This window comes from Lepisosteus oculatus, chromosome 16, assembly GCF_040954835.1.
Source record: "Lepisosteus oculatus isolate fLepOcu1 chromosome 16, fLepOcu1.hap2, whole genome shotgun sequence".
NCBI lineage: Eukaryota > Metazoa > Chordata > Actinopteri > Semionotiformes > Lepisosteidae > Lepisosteus > Lepisosteus oculatus.
In genome coordinates, this window is record NC_090711.1 from 433,665 (window position 1) to 452,869 (window position 19,205).

At 50.1% G+C, this 19,205-nt stretch overlaps 3 protein-coding genes across 6 annotated transcripts; 1 reads left to right on the top strand and 2 right to left on the bottom strand.

The window, feature by feature from the left end:
- Positions 1-288: 288 nt before the first annotated feature.
- Positions 289-3,019, bottom strand: cox6c (cytochrome c oxidase subunit 6C). Its single transcript, XM_006639672.3, has 4 exons — positions 2,911-3,019; positions 1,766-1,889; positions 646-777; positions 289-434 (listed from the first exon to the last, which is right to left on the bottom strand). Exons 2-3 carry the CDS (start codon positions 1,877-1,879, stop codon positions 652-654), a joined length of 240 nt encoding a protein of 79 aa, XP_006639735.1. The 5' UTR covers positions 1,880-1,889; positions 2,911-3,019; the 3' UTR covers positions 289-434; positions 646-651.
- Positions 3,020-3,098: 79 nt separating this feature from the next.
- Positions 3,099-7,101, top strand: tomm34 (translocase of outer mitochondrial membrane 34). 2 transcript variants are annotated; one of them, XM_006639752.3, is made up of 8 exons: positions 3,099-3,761; positions 3,854-4,010; positions 4,799-4,898; positions 5,146-5,298; positions 5,414-5,562; positions 5,834-5,975; positions 6,068-6,194; positions 6,539-7,101. In XM_006639752.3, exons 2-8 carry the CDS (start codon positions 3,878-3,880, stop codon positions 6,638-6,640), a joined length of 906 nt encoding a protein of 301 aa, XP_006639815.2. In that variant the 5' UTR covers positions 3,099-3,761; positions 3,854-3,877; the 3' UTR covers positions 6,641-7,101. The 2 variants fall into 2 exon arrangements, with proteins under 2 accessions (XP_006639815.2, XP_015220603.2); XM_015365117.2 differs by having other exon boundaries at positions 3,100-3,761; positions 3,846-4,010.
- Positions 7,102-8,237: 1,136 nt separating this feature from the next.
- On the bottom strand, positions 8,238-18,201 carry pabpc1l (poly(A) binding protein, cytoplasmic 1-like). 3 transcript variants are annotated; one of them, XM_015365115.2, is made up of 16 exons: positions 18,067-18,201; positions 17,177-17,379; positions 15,449-15,642; positions 15,049-15,164; positions 14,603-14,742; positions 14,035-14,129; positions 13,301-13,438; positions 12,911-13,006; positions 12,417-12,683; positions 12,034-12,121; positions 11,161-11,286; positions 9,989-10,131; positions 9,809-9,902; positions 9,592-9,722; positions 8,972-9,048; positions 8,238-8,513 (listed from the first exon to the last, which is right to left on the bottom strand). In XM_015365115.2, the coding sequence occupies exons 2-15, from the start codon at positions 17,367-17,369 to the stop codon at positions 8,986-8,988; spliced, it is 1,884 nt and encodes a 627-aa protein (XP_015220601.1). In that variant the 5' UTR covers positions 17,370-17,379; positions 18,067-18,201; the 3' UTR covers positions 8,238-8,513; positions 8,972-8,985. The 3 variants fall into 3 exon arrangements, with proteins under 3 accessions (XP_015220601.1, XP_015220600.1, XP_015220598.1); XM_015365114.2 differs by having other exon boundaries at positions 8,238-8,509; positions 9,809-9,905; positions 18,067-18,200; XM_015365112.2 differs by having other exon boundaries at positions 9,809-9,905; positions 18,067-18,200.
- Between the last annotated feature and the right edge of the window lie 1,004 nt (positions 18,202-19,205).

The following is a 19,205-nucleotide window of genomic DNA, read 5'->3' on the forward strand; positions in this document are numbered from 1 at the left end:
AAGGGGTATTCTGCAGCCTTCAGTCAGTGGACCTTAGAAACGGCTCTAATGCTATCGATGGGAACAGCACTGCTGTTGCAGTCAGATCTCCATCCTCCTTTAATGAGACTGGCTGTTAACAGCTCCATTATGGATAAGAGGACGTGACTTTACTGGGAACATTCAATTTCTGGTTCGATCAGATAAATTAATGAGATTAATGTCTGTGTAAATATGCCTGAAGTGGAGTCAGTCTGATGTTGCATATGTCCAAAGTAAAATGTAGAACAAAATCCCAAACCTCACAACTGTGTTTAAAGAAACAGTTTATTATATTGTGTAAGGGCACACACAGAACCCGAGCTCAGAGGTGACAGTACAGTCGACATCAACGAATCATCACAGGATCGCCAAGGTGCAGGGAATTCTGACCCAGAGGGGACAGCAGGCTTGACCTGGAAGAGGAGCAGGAAGTGGTTAATGGGCCACACTGACCAGGTCCAGTCACAGCTCTGGTGCCACAAGCACATCTTCCTAACTGCTAGGACCTTGTGCAATAACTCACATTGCCAAGAAGCATACCACTCCAGCAACGAGACCACACTCTGTGACAGCAAGGTAGGGCATCAGACTGCTGCAGCAAGAACAATCACAGTAGAAACTCACTTCTGCTTATTTGCCTGAAGGCCTGACGCTCTCAAACACACCAGCTTCCCTCATCGCCTCGAACTCCTTCATAGCGTCATATCGCTTATAGAAATCTGCATACGCCCGTTTCCTGGGATCTGCTACTGTGAACTGTCGAGAGAGAAACTTGTCACTTTAAGGAGAATCAGTCATGTATCATGTATACATCCACAAAAGGAAAGAAAAACAACAGTCCTCATAATTCAGGTGTGATTTCTTGGCTACACCCTACACACTCTGTCTGGGTTTAAATCAACAGCATTGAATCAAAAGCACAAAAACAAAGTTTGCAAAATGGGGAAGACACCTAGTTCATTTTGTTCTCATTAGTCCCAGGGCCTCTGACAAAGTGTCATGTTCTCCGTTTTGAATTAATATCCTTTGCCCTGGTTTGTTTTGCTGTTGATTCTGAAGAGGTCCCATCTTTGAAGACTTTGAATATCTCCTTCAGTCCACTGTTTGGGACTAAGATTTAGTTCCTTTACCTTATCAGAGCAGAACATTTTTCTAGCCTGTAACTGCATCTCTACTTCTCTGGACTGACTGCAGCAAAGGTTTTATAACTTGGTGACCGCATGTATACACTAATCTAACTGGAAATCTAACGGTGGAAACTGTAGGGAAATGGATTGGAAAACTGAGAACAGGGCTCACTCTCACACACAAAGGGATGTGGGAGTCTGGACGAGCTGACCAGTCATATTGCTGTTCAATAACCCTGAATCTATGCAGGAATGACCAGACCTTTCTATTAATGAGCTATACATGCCCAATTGAGATTGATGGGATGAGTGGCCTCTTCTCACTTGTAATTCGTGTTCTTTACTGCAGCCAAGAACATCACTTCAGGCCTTATTAGAGACACAATCCAAGGCCCAGGCTAATAAAAAGAAGAGCTCATTCGCTACCGACATTGAATTCCTTCCTTTGACGCCGTTGCTGTATAGGCAGGACAGGCCACAAATACTTAAGAGAATAACCTTGTCTCCCGTGCTACAGATTTCAACAACTGAGCACATGCAAGTCGAGCAGGCCCAGGTCCTCGAGGGGCCAGGGCCCCGAATCCCACAGCAGGGCAGGCAGGCCGCCCCGCTCTCACCTTGAAGACTGCGGCGGTGGACAGGGCCAAGATGAAGGCGATGGGCAGGTGGAACCGCAGGCGCCTGGCGAGGAGGCCGCGCATGACGGGCTTGGGCAGGGCTCCGGCCGGCATTGTGGGATATCTGGCAATCACAGACCATCACTGGCACAACATGTCATCACACACACGGAGCGCTCAGTCGATTAGCAACTGGCTCCTTTCACAGCTCATGTTGTCAAGAATAAGAGCTACACGAAATGTGAAACTGCAAGAACCTCCCTCGTTCTCTAACCACTCGTATCCACTATAAACAGATTTATTCCGTACTCTGTTGCACACCGGTATTTTCTCATGAAATCAGTGAGGCTTTAGAGACTTTCGCAGCTGGGGCCCAGTGTTCAGATGCCCCAGGGCCCTGCCCTCTCTAGATCACCTCCGACCTGGAGAGACGAGCCACAGGGTGGCCTGCTGGGCAGAACTGGACACATTAGCACAGTTCACTGCTACACTAATATTCTGAGTTTTACCTGCATCTCTTTCTGAACTTCATAAAACTTCTCATTGGTTTATGAACTCAGATACTAAAAAGTTATTACTTTTCGGGTCTCGCTAAATCTCCTTTCTTTTTTGACTTCCGAACCACTTGCAGCAAGCGTCATTTCACACGGACACTTCAGGGATACAGTCACTTTCGCGCATTTAAAACTACGCATTTCTGTGTTTGTGGAGAAAAGCAGCTTCAGTAAGAAGGTAAAAATCTTTCAAGGAACCCGAGTGTTTTATGACGAAACTCCGTTTGTATTTATATCACAGAAGGAAGCAAGTCGTTTTCACTTCAGGAAGAAGGCAATGAAAAAGCCTAGATTTCGACATAACTGCGTGTAAATAATCTTTCATTAGTTTAAGAAGAAAACATTAGACGGTATTTTCAATAGGCATGCTTTCGTATTTCATTAAACCCATGTTCCGAGATTACATTATCATTATTCTACCGGTTTTTACGGATGTTACGGTGACCTACCGGGCTCCTTCCGTAAAACCAGAAAGGCAAAAACAGGATTAACGACATGAAAATCAGCTCAGTTTACATTTAAGGGCTTGAGTCTTTATAAATTGCATAATTTTATAAATAATTTAACCAAACGTTTTAATTCTGAACTCACCTGACGAAGACACGACCTTCACCGAACACGAAGAAGACTGGATGAAGCTACGGAGCCCAGCGAGGGACAAACCGCACCCACAAGCGCTTGAGTACGGTGGCTGAAGAGGCACAAACAGCACCAGCGCCGGGCAGTCAGCATGTTTATTTTACACCTAGGGATACAGGAGTCTGCGCGTTTACGATTCATCGTCAGCTCGTTCTGCCCTAATTTTGAATGTGCTAAAAATGCACATGAGATTATTTTCCGGCATTCAAAGAGGAGTCAGGACGCAGTAGCACAGCATGAGTTTATAATTGGAATTTTAATATGGAACTGTAACTCGGAGCGGTCTTATTGAGTAATTTATAACATTAGAAAGTATATCCAATGCTAAATGCTTGGACTGTGCATCCAGTAATTGCAGTTTAGATTTTTTTCCGTTTACAAAACAGATTTACGAAATAATCCGTAAAATACTTGATGCTTTTAGGAAGGGGCATCATTGATCAACTTCATTTTTTAAGAGGCCACGGTGTGGCGGAAGAGAGCCGGTTGCTCACGCTGTGCGTGTAGTGGGAAACTTGGCCAGATCTCCAAACTACGGAAGAAACGAAACTGAAATATTACACCGGCAGAAAGCAGGCCAGCTGTGCCGGGGTGTCAGCACACGGAGCAGGGCAGCAGCGTGGCCGGGCTGTGCTGCAGAGCTGAGGGCAGATATTGTGCGCTATCTCGGGTCCGTCTGGAGTTGCCCGTTTTGCCCACCAGGGAAGACAGGCCGACCCGCTGACCCCTCATCCCGCAGAGCAGCACGCACAGAGCCTCAAACAAGCGGCTCGTCCCGGCTCGACATTAGCAGGCTGTTTCTGGTAAGGCTTCCTCTTTGTCCTTCTTTGGCTTTACTGCCCGTCCGAGCCGGCGCGGCACTGACGTAACCGGGCGCTGTGTTGCAGCGGCGCAGGCGACCCGGCTCGGTTTGGACGCCATGCCCCAGAAGAGGCGCTCCTCGCCGTCCGTAGCGCAGCTGAAACAAGCCGGCAACGACTGCTTCAGGAGCGGGCAGTACGGCGAGGCGGCCTCCCTCTACTCCCGGGCCATCCAGCTCCAGGAGAGGTCAGGTGAGGGTCCCGTCGCGCCACAGGTTTGAATCGGCGGCCCGTCTCTGCGCCCGTGGCGCTGGACTTGCGGGGAGTCTTTCCGGGACCATTAACTGCTCCTCTGGCCTAGATGGAGGTTTCTAGAAGTGCAAAGGCTGTCTCCCTGCCGGTAACAGGGCCGCCCGATCATTTCCCGGCGTGAAAACGAGGGTCCGGAGCTAAATGACACCGGGAATATGACCCGATGTCACAGCTTTAAATCTGCACGAAAGCGCTCGATGTCGTTAGCACAAGATGAGCTGCTGACCTAGTTAAGTCTTGTCCCACTCTCATAATACAGAGCCGGAGCCCCAGTTCAGTTACTCTTACAGGCCAGGACAAATCGCCCCCTATTCAAAAATCAGGAGCACCTATTGGGCCGGCAGCGTTTCCGAGAAGGAAACACTGATCCTTGGGGCTAAAGGATATTCTGATTTTTGTTGCGATTGGTATCTATTACCTAATTGACCACCCGTCCTGTTTAACTGAGCTCAGATAAACCAGAGTTCAGTTGCCCCAGGTCTTTAGAAATTTAACAGTTACCTGTAAGACCTGTTTCTGGGGTTCCTGTGAGATGTAGTAGTTTCTGTTATGACTATAGGTTTAGTATGTATGTACAGCCCCAGACACGTGCTGCTGGCAGCCCAGCTGGTCTCAGTGGGTCAGACTGCTGCAGGCGGCTCGTCTCCAGTGGCCTGCAGCCAGGGAGGCTGTGGCTCCTGGGGGGTAGGGTGCTCTGCACTGCGGTGAACTTGCTGTTTGTGCTGCAGGCCAGAGCAGCACAGAGGAGCTCAGCATCCTGTACTCCAACAGAGCCGCCAGCTACCTGAAGGATGGGAACTGCACAGAGTGTGTGAAGGACTGCACCACGTGAGCACACCTGCGACCGTGCCTCCCGTCTCACTCTTCAACACACACTCTCACTCACACACACACTCTCACTCACACACACACACACACACACACACACACACAGTGTGTGAAGGACTGCACCACGTGAGCACACCTGCGACTGTGCCTCCCGTCTCACAGTCACACACACACACACACACACACACACACACACAGCCAGCTGCCTGCCGCCCAGCCCCTCACTCTCCCCTCTCCCGGCCTCCAGCTCTCTCAGCCTGGTCCCCTTCGCCATCAAGCCGCTGCTGAGACGCGCGGCCGCCTATGAGGCGCTGGAGAGGTACCGGCTCGCCTACGTGGACTACAAGACCGTCCTGCAGGTGGACTGCAGCATCCCCGCGGCGCACGACGGCACCAACAGGTACTCCAGCACGGGGGCCACGCTGCAGGCGCCTGTCCCCGGATCCACAGGGCTTGTTCCGGACCGGATGCACAGATGCGTCTGTTCAGCTTTGTCCTCTTGCTCTTTGGCACAGAATGACAAAGGTGCTTCAGGAGCAGGATGGTCCCAGCTGGAGAGAGAAGCTGCCCCCGATCCCTGCCGTCCCCCTGTCGGTGCGCGAGAGTCTGGCGCAGGCCGCTGCCCCTGTGCCCCCGGGGCAGCGGAACGGCGTCAGCAGCCCAGGTAAGAGACTCGGGGTCCGGCTGCGCCACACTGACGTGCTCAGTCAAGACACAAGTGAGAGGCCATGAAGTATTAGCCTGCTCTGTGAAAGACACGAGGGGAGCTGGGGTGTGCAGTATGCAAAGGCCGCTCAGCCTGTCTGCTCCGGCTGGCGGCCATGTGTTGGTCCCGAGTCCCTGTCCTTGCGGGAAGAGAGCGGCGTGCCACAGGGCACCTGTGGGGTCTCGGGAGCAGAGCCGGCACGCTGCCTGATGCGCTGTCCTGCCTGCAGGCGTCGCGGCCGAGAAGCTGGCACTGGCGCTGAAGGAGGAGGGCAACGCGCTGGTGAAGAAGGGGGAGCACAGGAAAGCTGCGGAGAAATACTCCGAGAGCCTCAAGCTCAACCCCAGGGAAGCCACGACCTACACGAACAGGTAGGGGTCCGCACTGCGCCAGCGAGGTGGGCAGTCGGAATAAGAGCCACTTCACGTCTGCCTGAACCCGTGTCTCTGTCTCCTCTGCGCAGGGCGCTGTGCTACCTGTCTCTGAAGATGCACAAGGAGGCCGTGCAGGACTGCGGGGAGGCGCTGCGGCTGGACTCCAAGAACATCAAGGCGCTGTACAGAAGAGCTCAGGCCCACAAGCAGCTGAAAGTGAGAATCCCAGCGACCTCATGACCTTCATCACCAAAAAGCAATTTCAGAAAACACCTCGTTAGTCTTGCCGACACGTTCCAAGAGAGTGCGCTGATCCAAAAAAATCAGGCAGTTCTCGCAGGAGAGTAAAGTCCACAAAAATACTTTGATGTATTTTTAACATTCCTATACATCAAAGAAAAAGAACATTTATTGGAATTCTGAGTTAATGCACTCGGAATGTACAGCAGAACTCCAAAGCAGTGTAACAGAAAGCAAAGCCTAAGCATGAAGGTTGAATTCCCTTGTCTATTCCAGAGTGATTTCTTCACACTGACGGACCTTTCTCTCCCCTCTTTCAGGACTACAAAGCCTGCACTCGAGACCTCAGCGCCTTACTGAAGATCGAGCCAGGCAACATGGCTGCTCAGAAGCTGCTGCAGGAGGTGCAGAAGACGAAGTGACGCAGCAGCAGGAGCACATCGCCGCCACAGCCCGGATGAGACGTGTCCGAGGCCGCAGTACGACTCCCACTCTAGTCAGGAATCAGTGTCTTGTACATAGGCTTCAAATCGTTAGTTTATGAGGCTGGTTTATCAGGGACTTTTCACCAAAAGGGCAATAATGCACTTTATTTTGAAAAAAACTGAAAGCCATATGTAATCAGCTACAGTATGAAGTCTTTTTGTTTGCATAGAAAATAAAGAAACCTGAAAACTTTGGTGTAAAAAATCTTGATAAACCTTGATCTGTTATTACTTTATGGAAAGCTTGAGAATTAGGTTAGAAATACTTTAAAACTAAGGAGTGTGGTTTTCTACTGCAGATATCAACTGCTGGTTGCAGCTCCTCTGAAAACTGCCACTGCTTGCATGGCTCCCTGTTCAGCTGGATATCTATGATTAAAAAGCTGGTTTGTACTAAACCATTTCTGTTCCTGATGTTCTTAAAGACAGTGTTGCATGTTTTCTTTTACCAAAAGGTATGGCTGGATGGATGATAAAATAAGGTGGTCTTGGGACAATTTAAATGCATTTGTTGCAGGAAGCTATTCTGTCCAGTCTAAGAACATTTACGAGTTACTGTTACAGAAAGGTATTTTCATTCCTCATGGATGTTTCACAACTTCATCAGTTTTACTATTTACTATAAACTTTCTATTCTTTCTTGGTGTGCCATAGTAAATTCTTAAGATTATAAACATTTGAAAATCTGTTCTCTACAGTTAGAGAAGACGGGTTTGAGGGTTTTTGTTTTCAAAGCAATACCAATCTCCCTTTTCTGGAAGTTGGCCAGAAGTCTAGCAGGTGATGGCACATGAGAGAGTTGAATATTAGTGCTTCAGTGTTCAGAAAATTAACCATTTACAAAAGCACTGTTCAGTGCTGGAATAGGAGATATACAGGACCTGTGTAGGAAAGATATCCAGTCTATATGGGTACATTTAATCACAGAAATCCTGGGCACATACACCTGTAGTTAAAGATGGACAATGTTAAGAAATGCTCTTTAAATGCAGTTTATGAGAAGTCTAATGCTATTTCAAGTTAAAAAAAGGAAATTGGACTGTGGAAATAAAAAGGTCAAATAAGTGACGAGTATTTTTACAAGAGCAGGAGTCTTGTAAAAGCAGGGACTTGTGCCGATTTCTTGCGCTGTTTGGGTTAACTCTTGGGTATTGCAACCAGCAATTTTACCTGAAGTCTTCACTGCACACAAGACACTGTGGTTAAACCAACAGTGGTGTTGCAGAAACTGCTTGAATGGCCTTTTGCACTCCTGCAATCCCCATGGGTCACATTGTCCTGCCCCTTCTCCTGTTTCTCAGAGCAGTACAGTGTAAGCAGATGTACACCAACCACAAGGAGCACTACACTGCTCCCCAAATCTACCAACCCCCCAGCCCACCCCACAAATCCTCGCCAAGATTGAACGGCAAAGAACAGAAGCGTATCCGCCATCTCCGACTGCCAGGCTGTGGCCCCAAGTGTGGGGTCCAGTACAGTCCAGGGGTCGAGTCGGGTCCAGCGTGAAGCTCGGGGAATCAAACATCACTCCAGATCCACTTAAGGTTTTTTTTTTATTTCATGCACAAAGAAAACAAAATGTAGTACCAACTACAAACATGTATATCTTTTTTTTAAATAACAAAAGTTGAATAAACATAACCTTCCCTTGCAAACAGCCTACTGGCTCCTTCAACTTCTCTTTCCAACAGGTTACTTTGCCAGTCATCATTCACTAAACAAATGCAATTTGCAAGACTAGTATTGTCATTTTACAATTCTTTCCTTTTTCCTTCTTCAACGAAGCACCTTTTTCCATGGTAGTGGCTGCCTGCGACACAAAAGAGTTTTATACACCTTTTATTTAGCATCGTGGACAGCAGAGCACTCCAAACCCAAGGGGCTCTGCAGAGCTCCTCAGGATGCGGCCCTGGGACAGGAGCAGAACAGAGACAGAGCGTCTTCCGTTCCAGAAGGGGGGTGGGGATGTACAGGGAAACGGTGCATAAAAGCCACATTCCCCCCCCATAGCAATACAAATCTTAAAATCGGCAGATTGCCCGTCGACATGTTCAGGGTCACTTAATCCTACTTTTAACATAACTCGTTTCCAAACCACTGAAAAATAATTAAGCCCTTTTCGGAGTCGGAAAAGTGGCATTTTAACAGTTTTGATGATGCTGCATGACATTCTTATAGGTCAGAGGTACAATCCTCCAAGCTCCTTACAGAGTGCACACAGGGCTGTGATTATTCTGGAGGAGCCTTTCCACAGCCCTGGAGTTGTACCTGAGGAGCGCCAGTCACTTCTTGGGGGAGAGATCCTTGGCCTGGTGGGCCTGCAGCACGGCCACAGCCTCCTCCACCTGGCAGAGACAGGCGATTAGAGCCAAGTTCCACCTGACCAGCCCAAGGTCTGCAGCTCACAAAGCACATGAAATATACAGATCCCCAGACACAAGGTACTGACCCAGGAAAGACTAATTGCGTTTGAATCTCTAGTCATTCTCCCAGTACAAAACACCCCAGGCCCCAGCCTTGCAGAAAGTTTAGTCAGCCGCCATGCAGGGCTTTGCGCAGGCATCCATCCGAGCCTCTTCTCCACATGCCAGGAGCTTGCAACAGCATGCCCTGGTAGCGGGCTGCAGGCAGGAGACAGAAGCTTCACTTTCCAACTGTGTAAACTGACTGACTGAACAGGCACTGAGCTGCCCTCGACATCGGAAACCACCACCATCCGGCAATTTTATGGATTTTAAGTAAGCAGTATCATCATGAACATCTCATTCCTGAAAATGTTTTTAATATATGGCATACTACCCATGTGTCTGACAACTTCCCCTCTGAATTCCTTCTGCGCACACGCTGTCCTCGTACGAGAGGAGCGCCCGGGGTGCCCGCCGGCTCACCTTGGACTGCAGGGACTCGGGGGACTCCAGCATGTGCAGCAGCTCCGAGTTGTCGATCTCCAGCAGCATCCCGGTGATCTTGCCGGCCAGCGTGGGGTGCATGGCCTGGATCAGCGGGTACAGACGCTCCCCTGCCACCGGCGAGAGGAGTGGTGACCCACGGAGCCCGCGCTGCCACGAGCCGCCGCGCCAGGGCAGAGCGGCCGCGCGGACTTACCCAGCAGCTGCTTCTGCTCCATGAGGGGGGCGGCGGCCAGCATGGAGGCAGTGAGGGGCTCCTGTCCTCTCACCACAACCGCCGGCTCCATCACCTGCTGCACAACACAGGTTCAGCCCCCCCGCCGGCCTGAGACCCCGGCACGCGTCGCCTGCCCCCCCCTGGCGCCTGCCAGTCTACCTGCTGCACTGGGACCTGACCGGGCATGGCGATGACGTGCTGCACGTTCCTCACCCCGGCGGAGTACTTGTACTGGCTCACCCCTCTGACGATGGCGCTGGACAGGGGCGCGCGGCCGTTGGTCGTCTGGGTGCCGATGTTGGCTGGAGAATGAAAGGTGTGCAGGAGTCGCAGATCAGCCCAGTGTTCCTAAACTCCAATCACTGATACTCCTCCCCCACCCAGCCCCAGCACTTACACTGGCACACGGTATATTCCCTGGTGTATAAAAAACACCCCTCCCGATTTCAAATTAAATGACGCAGAGTTTCCAATCCACACTGCAGCAGAGATTTATCTAAACACCTGAACAAAGCCCATTCAAAGGAGGTCATTAACATGAGCCTTGATTAACAAAGATAGAAACAAGAGGGAAGCCATTCGATTACAAGTCCTTACATTCAAATATATCACTTTTCAGTCCATGTAGCTTGCTTGGCAGCTAGTAGCCGATTGATCCTAGGACCTCATCCAGCTCTTTCTCGAAAGAAGCCAGGGTATCGGCTTCAACAGCACAGCCATATAACTTGTCAAGTGCCTCTTCTCAGCTTTTCCACATCATTTTTACTTGTCTCGACCCGGTTCATGTTTCAATGATTCTGAAAAGGTCTACTGGATTGACTGGGTCAGTGCCTCTGAGGAGTCAGAACACTTGAATGGGGGCAGCCTCAGTCTTCCCTGTTCAAGACTAAAGAAGTCCAGCTCTTTAAGCCTGTTTGTGCTGCACATTGCTTAACACTGGGGAATGAAGCTGGCTGCTCTGCTCCAGACCGCTCTCTGCTTCCAGGACAAGCAGCTCTTTTTGTAACACTGGCACCAAACTCATAAATAGTAATCCTAAATGGGGTCTTCCTACTGTATTGTATACTTTTAAAAATTATATCTGGCAACTATAAATTATACTTGCTTCTGCGACTTGTATGCAATATTCCACAGAACACTCTTCCCACATCGCACATCATCTGGCAGTATAGGAAGTGCCCAGAGCTCCCCCAGATACATCAAGACTTGTGCTACAGCCCTCAAGGCAGTCTTGCTTTCAAGCAGCCTGGCACAGGGGCGCTCAGGCAGACGACTGCGACACGGACGGGGGCGGGGCAGCGTGTGGCCGCAACCCTTCGCGGTCTGCCTACCCATCCTCTGCGTGTTGCTCAGGACACGCGGCGCCTGCGTGGAGGCCTGGCGCATAGTGCTGATAGGAGTGGAGGGGCGCCGGGGAGGGGCCGGCCTCAACAGCTGGGTCGGGTAAGGCCCTGGGGCTGGCAGGGAGAGGCGGAGAAAAACATGACAGACACACGCACACACCTGCAGAAGTGTCTTACCAACTACAGTCCCCTGCTTTGTTAGGGGATTTCTCCTTCCAAGGGATTCCCCCCCACCCCCGAAGTGCTACCCCCACCTGGGCGACACACAATAGCCCCACTGCACAGCAGACCGGGGACAGGGGTGATACACTGCGTCACCAGGTGAATGAGCCCAGACTATTCAAACAGATTGTTTTAGCCAAGACACCAGGGCTAACAACCCTTTCATGGCTGAGTAACCAGAATCAGATTAACCCGTCATCCAAAGGACAGCAACTCCTATAGCACAGCTTCCCCGGTCACCAAACTGGAGAGCTGGCTCAGAACTTGTAATGCAGAGTGGATGAGCTCCAGACACTGGTCTTCCTTACAGTAGTGGTAATCCCAGGAGTGACCAAGCTGACTGACTGGCCGTACCAGATGAAGCTACAAGAAGCCAACCCTGCTGTTTTGGGCATCACGTTTAAAGTACTAGATTCTTCTATGAAAACTCACGTCTTGAGAGCTTCACCCCACAAGTCCTGAATCAAAAGTCGCTTGTTAGATCAGGATCACGAAGCCTGCCCAAATGTAGCTCTGATCAGACTTACTGACCAGCTAAGTTTAAAACAAACAGCTTTAGTCTCCAATGTTGAACATTTCTTCCAACTTTGGACCACGAACGCGGCCAAGTATCCCACCCGGGATTCCTGGGGGACCTACCCTGTGGTCTGGGGGGCTGGGTGGTCCAGCGAGGGGCTGCACGGATCGAGGCCACTGTGTTGGGGGCATAGAAAGAGCGGCCCTGGGGCTGCAGGGAAAGAAGAGAAAGATCTTTAGGGAGACCCAGCTGTTCCACTGAGGAAGGTTCAGACAATATGCTACGGCCAAGGATTAATTTCATGTGGATTGATATGCATTGCTTAAAAACAAATCAGTGCTTAGGATGGTTAAAAAAAAAAAAGACATCCTACTTGCACTGTTACAGACAAAATCCAGAGTCACCTAGGTGTACAATATGGTGCAGACAGCAGGATCCTTTGAACACACAGGCAGACATGACCTCCTCACACGAGTAACCTTCTTGTTACCAGTGGAGGGCTTACCTGTGGAACAGCAGGCACGAAGTACCCTGAAGACTGCTGGTAAGACCCTATGATCGGGCCTGGCATGGCCCGAACACTTGCCAGCCTCTGCATGTACTGGTTGGTCAAGATGGCCTTCCTCTCCTCCTTCCTCTGGGCCAGCGCCACGTACAGCGGCTTGGTGCTCACGATGCGGCCGTTCATCTCCGTCACAGCCTTCGTCGCCTCTTCAGGGGACGAAAAGCACACGAAGCCGAAGCCTTTACTCTTACCTCCATCGGTCATCACCTGGGTTGGGGGGGGGGGGGGACAGCACAGCGCCATGGTCACTGATAGAACCTGACTGGGCTTGCAATGCATCCTCTACAGACACAGGCTCTCATCCCACGTTCTCTGCATTCCAGCTCAGAGGCTCTGCAAGCTCCCCATTCTCCAGCCAGCTCAAGGAAGCTGCTTCAGCATCACAAAATCAGAGGCATGCAAGGAGAGAGCTTTGTAGAACAGACAGTTTCCACCTTGGCACTGGTGATGGTCCCGTAAGGCGCGAACTCTTTCCTCAGCCTCTCATCGTCGATGCCATCATCCAGGTTCTTGACATACAGGTTGACACCCTGCGAAAGACAAGGACGGAGCAGCAGCGGCGTGAAAAACCTTTCAGTACTGCTCTACACCATTTCCAGTGCCAACTGCCCCAAGCAAAGTGTGCACATACAGTACGGAGACAGGAGTTGGGAACGGAAAATAGCACCTAACTTTCAAGATCCCTACCCCTAGCTCAAGATCAAGCCACAAGTGATCTACTGCTCAGGTGACAGCCATGCCAAGTCTGACAAGCGGAGGCTCTGTGCCTAAGGGGGCAGTTCTGGAAAACCGTGCAGCTCATGCGCGTCCCTCCTGCACTGTACCTGGTACCGGTGGATTCGCTCTTGTTTAATTTGCTCAAACTTGCGTTTCAGCTCGCCCTGCCGCTCCAGCCTCTTCTGGGCCCTGCCGACGTAAATAACCCGCCCGTTCAGCTCCTTCCCATTCATCTCCTCCACGGCCTGAGGAAGAGGAGGAGGAGGAGGAGGAGGACCAGTTCTTTAGACAGAGCATAGCAGACCTCCAGTCATGGAGGTCCACCACATGCCTGTAGATTCTCAACACTCTAACCCCAATCCTGCTGCTGCAGATGAAAACTACATCAATTAGTTCCTTTATGTTTTAAAAATATTATGGACTGCAACTGGACAAGTCACTTTGTTAAAAGGGCTTCTTAGTGGACTTGTTGGTGCAATTTCACTTGGTTCCATGAGCCCAGCCTTCAGTGCTCAGATCTGCGACAGTTGCTTCCATATCGCAAAATGAAACTCTGACTCCGAATCAGTCTCCCCATAGGAACAACACTACACATGAGGGGTTGGCTGATGAACTATGGCAGGATATTCTGTTTTCACTAGAATAACAGAATTGTCTCAATTACAGGCACACTATACTCATGGAGACATAGGAAGGATTTTTAAAACTACCAGCAGTTCTGTGCAATGTGTTTACTCAAAGCCATACAAGTTGCAAGAAACTAGTTTATCACACAAGAGCTGTGCAGGAAGACATCATTCAACACACAAACAAGAGTGACGAAGCAGGGCCTGGCTCCGACCTTCTGCGCGTCCTCGTGGTTCTCGTAGTTCACAAACCCGAAGCCCCGGGACCGTCCCCGCTCGTCCACCATCACACGCACGCTGAGCGTCTTGCCTGGGGGGGAGGGGAGGTTGAGGACACACGCAGAGACCCCCCCTGAGAGTTTCCCAGACGGACCGCCTGACCCCGGCGCTCACACCACACTTCTGCTCACTCACACAAACCCTCCTGAAGCTGGACCTTCTGCCGAGCCGAGAGAGCAGGCTCATGTTTTAGAAGACTGCCATCGAGTCCGTATGAGAATCTGTTTCAGGACTCCGGGAATTCACAGATTATTTGACTTCGAAGGCCTAGTCGTGTAGGATAAACACCTTTACACAAGTCAAACGAGTATAGCCTATTATAAACTACTAGGTCTAGTAAATTGCTCCTGTAATTGGTTTCTCTATGTCTTGCACCTGGAGAGCAATGCAAGCAGAGGTGTTCTGAGAAGCACAGAACCACACCAGGGTTGCACAAGCTTTCAGGTCCCAGTGTCTCACCTCACTCCAGCTGCCAACAGAAGACTCCATGAGCACTTGTCTCACCGTATTCCGAAAAGACCTCTCTCAGCTTGTTGTCGTCGAAGTCCTCTCCGAAGTTCTTGATGTACACGTTGGTGAATTCCATCGCCTTCGCACCAAACTCCGCCTCCCTCTCCTTTCGGGATTTGAAATGGCCAACAAAACTGCACAAACCCCCACCCACCCCAAAAACAGACAGTCACATTCTCTGCTGCAAGGCAAACATGCAGAACATAACCGTCACCCATCACCAAGACATCAATGCTAGTAAAGAAATTCACAATAAATGGCTAGCTCCTTTTCAAACACATTCCTATCCAGCAACACCTATACAGAAACTCTGGTCCAGATCTGGTGCCCAGCTCACACCACTGGCTGAAAGCCTAGAGATCAGGACAAAGGGAGTATCACTTACGAGGACACGAACCCCACAGCGTCTCAAAGCAAGGCTGCCCTTTCCCAATACCTACACTTTGCGATCATTGAGCAGCATCCCGTTCATCGTTTCAATGGCCCGGTTTGCTGCCTCGTGCGTTTCAAAGTGAACAAAACCATAACCCTTGGAGCCATTCTCATCACATACGACCTGCAAAAACAAGAAAATTGGGGATTCAAGACGGCACCAGTCTCCAGCCACAAAGAAATGAATGGATATTAAAATACAGCTGCACATAAACAAGCACTTACAGGAACAGTTTAACTATTTGACTAGTTTTGCAGTCCCAGCAACTCAAGATGGAGGCACTAGAGAAAAAGATGCTCAGATACATTTCTGAGCTAATTTCCAGCCCACTTCCCTATGCGGCTGGTTCCGACCGAAATTAATCTGGGAGTCTCTGACACAGGGCAGAGGGGAGAGGGATGTTGTACCTTGCAGGAGAGGATGTTGCCGAAAGCAGAGAAGGTGTCATACAAGGCCTTGTTGTCGATGGACTCGTCCATGTTCTTGATGAAGATGTTGCCCACTCCTGACTTGCGCAGCCCGGGGTCGCGCTGAGACCACATAATCCTGATTGGCCGGCCCTTGATGACCTCATAATTCATGGTGTCCAGCGCACACTCAGCTGAGAACGAGAGGACAGGACTTCAGCAAAGCCCTGAGCCACTTGGGTTCACCGAGGCTGAAAACATCCCCGAGCGGAGAATTTTCTCATTGAAACATCTGCCCCTGGACTGCGCCTCCTCTGAAATTTGGGATAATCTGAAAGCGCCTGCACCCATCGCAAGGGAACACCTTAGTGACGGCAAAAACTGCAGCTATATTGACTGGGAGCAGGAATGGAACAGCAGCTCTGCCAACACTGCTTTGAGCTCAAGCATCTTGCCACATGGGTGCTGCAGGGTCCACACACCACACTCATCAGACCAATAACATTCAAACTGACGAGTACATTAAAGACCTGCTTGACTCTGCTTGGACTCAAAATCCTTTGACAGGGTAACCGAGACTCAGGACCGGGAGGCTCCTGTAATGTCATTATGCCCGACGCGCTGCGTCACTCTACTTTTCGCCAAGGGCAGTGGCCCAGCTCTCACATACTGACCCAGCTGTGAGCACTAAAGCAGCTTAAGGCTGCAGGAGAGGAGCTAAGCAGGGATCAGAACCCTGGATCCCCAGCACTCCGTGGGACAGCCCTCAGCAGGGGCCTTCCTCTTCCTCTGGCAAGCCAGGCAAACACACTCTGCTGCAGCAAGGGCTCTGCAAGAGGCGTTTACAGAAGGGGAAAAAAACCTACCCATTACAAGTTTACTCTAAACGGCAACAACTGAAATTCTGAAAATTAGCCATTGAGCTTTACTGACAACACTTAATTCTTAAATCGCCAACACTTAATTCTTAATTCCCAGCGTCTCTTGCAGAGCTGGTGTTATGGCGGAAACGCTCACAGATGCTTTGAGCAACAGACCAACTTGCACAGATTCACAGCTTCAGTCACCATCCTTCATGATGATCCTCGCTCCCCTGCCCACAGCCAGCAGAGCCTCAGCCCCAACACAGATCGCCCCCCAACCCCCAAACATCCCAACACTCCAGCCCCCCCATCTCCTCTGTCTGCACCCCAGCCTCACAGCACCCCCACATCCCCATCCCCTCTGTCTGCACCCCAGCCTCACAGCACCCCCACATCCCCATCCCCTCTTTCTGCACCCCAGCCTCACAGCACCCTAACACTCCTACACTCCTGCACCCCAACACCTCAGTCCCCTCTGTCTGCACCCCAGCCTCACAGCACCCCCACATCCCCATCCCCTCTGTCTGAACCCCAGCCTCACAGCACCCCCACATCCCCATCCCCTCTTTCTGCACCCCAGCCTCACAGCACCCTAACACTCCTACACTCCTGCACCCCAACACCTCAGTCCCCTCTGTCTGCACCCCAGCCTCACAGCACCCCCACATCCCCATCCCCTCTGTCTGAACCCCAGCCTCACAGCACCCCAACACTCTAGTCCCCTCTGTCTGCACCCCAGCCTCACAGCACCCCAGTCCCCTCTGTCTGCACTCCAACACCTCAGTCCCTTCTGTCTGTACCCAAGCCTCACAGCACCCCAACACTCCTACCCTCTCTGTCTCCACCCCAGCCTCCTGTCCCTCACCGTCGGCGGGCTGCTGGAAGTTGATGTACGCGTATCCCAGGGACCTGCGGGTGATGATGTCTCGGCACACCCGGATGGACATTATGGGCCCAGCGGGGGAGAACTTCTGGTACAGCATGGCCTCCGTAACGTCGGGGTGCAGGTCCCCCACGTACAGAGAGGCCAGGGGGTATGCGGGCCCGCTGCTGTTCATCAGGAGCTCGCTGGGGAGGGACAGAGAGAGGGTACCGCCACTGCACACACTCACCAGCCTGTGGGTTTCTATCGCTCACAAACATGATAGAAGAGCTCAAATGTGCTATTCGGGTCTGTGAAGTGCGAATACTGGACAAGCTACTGTCAACAACAAAACACTTTGCACCAGATAAGCCACACCCACCGTAAACGATGAGCAACAGGTGATTTTTTTAAAAAAAATGAGATAGAAGGCTTTTTATTTTACTTTTATATGATCCCAAATAGATTAGTTAATCTGCGAATTTCCTTTACGCAAGCACATCAAAAGCACATTTTGTACAATTGTTCCAAAATATCGCCTGACCCTGCTCAAGACACCGCGAAGAACTTACGAAAACTAAAATAAAAAAAAGTTAGCACGGCCGCCGAGACGGGAACAAACGCGTAGAACTGGGTTTTAAACCGGATCCCTGTGGCGCCATTTCCCTCCAACAGCGTCGCGCGCGGCACCCATCAGCCGTGCTCATTCTTATCTGGCGGCCCGGGCCCCCAGCAGACCAACGCGGCCACAGCCGAGCAGAGCGATTTACAGGGCGGGCTTCGAAGCGAACCCTTTGCGTTTCCAAGTAATGGGCGGAAAACGAAGCCCTCAAAATTGTGAAGAAAATAAAACTGCGTGAGCTGCTTAACAAATAAAACAAAAAAGCTCTTACCTGAGTTAGCAATGGGGGTGGGGTGTCTTAAAATGTTTGTTCACGCACAGACCTCTTTCTTTAAATGTCTTTTTAAAGCCCCAAGTCGCCGTGGCTCGGCCAGGAATCGGCGGGCCGGAAGGTCAGGTGTTTTTAAAGGCTTTGCTCAGGCCGCACCCCCGGGCGGGCAATCGGATAGGGAACGAGTTAAAAATACCCGCACAGATAGATAAACACGGGTAACTATGTAGTGAGTTTAAGCGAGTTATTTACATATATATGGGCCACCACATTGCTGTGAGATGGTACCTTTGGGCAAGTCATGACGTTTAAATACGTGCTGGCCTTTAAATACCGAAATTAAATAAAGATGTATCTGTAAGAGTATGATCTTTATTTTTGTTACCAAGTTTTAATTCATACATCCTCCAAGTGTGCCATTGATCTCGACTGATAAAGCTGTAAATTTTAGGCCGAACCAACTAAAGCTTTTTATATAGAATAGGACCAGATGCTCATTAATTATTGTTGTAATGCCCTTTGTGAGGTGTGTACTTAGGAGATACAAAGGATGTTAAGTATGTTCGAACCTACGATATTGAATATTCCTTAGTCTTGTTTGTCAAAAAAGATCAAATAAATCCCATAACGAAAAAAAAAAACATTATCATATCTTCTTGATAAAGAATATGTAAAAATAAATGGCTTGCACTTCTAATATGCCCAAAGAAGAATCCTTAAAGGCTAGAAAAGCACTTAAATTTCCTTTGTGAATTGGATGGAGAAATTAACTTCCGCATTGTAGTGTGATCTTTGTTTATCTGAACAGTGTTGGCTCTCAGCTCTTAACAAGAGCCTTGTTCTGCTTTGGTTGTTCTGTCAACAAGAGTAGAATTAAGCACTCTAGAAAGGACCCTGAACTTGGCACGATATTGGTGTTAAATGAAATTGTTCAATGTGGTTCAGTGACAGCCAGCTTACACAAACAGTACCAGTTCCTGTCAAAAGCTCAGCCATTTAATGCAGGGAATGTTTCATTAGTTTAGAGTGCGCACAGATCGAACTCTTCAGTGAACAGAGACGTGAGGTATTGAGAGGGTCAGGCAGTGTGAGCAACTATATTCTGACACTGGCACGGACATGTTCCCCATCAGTACATT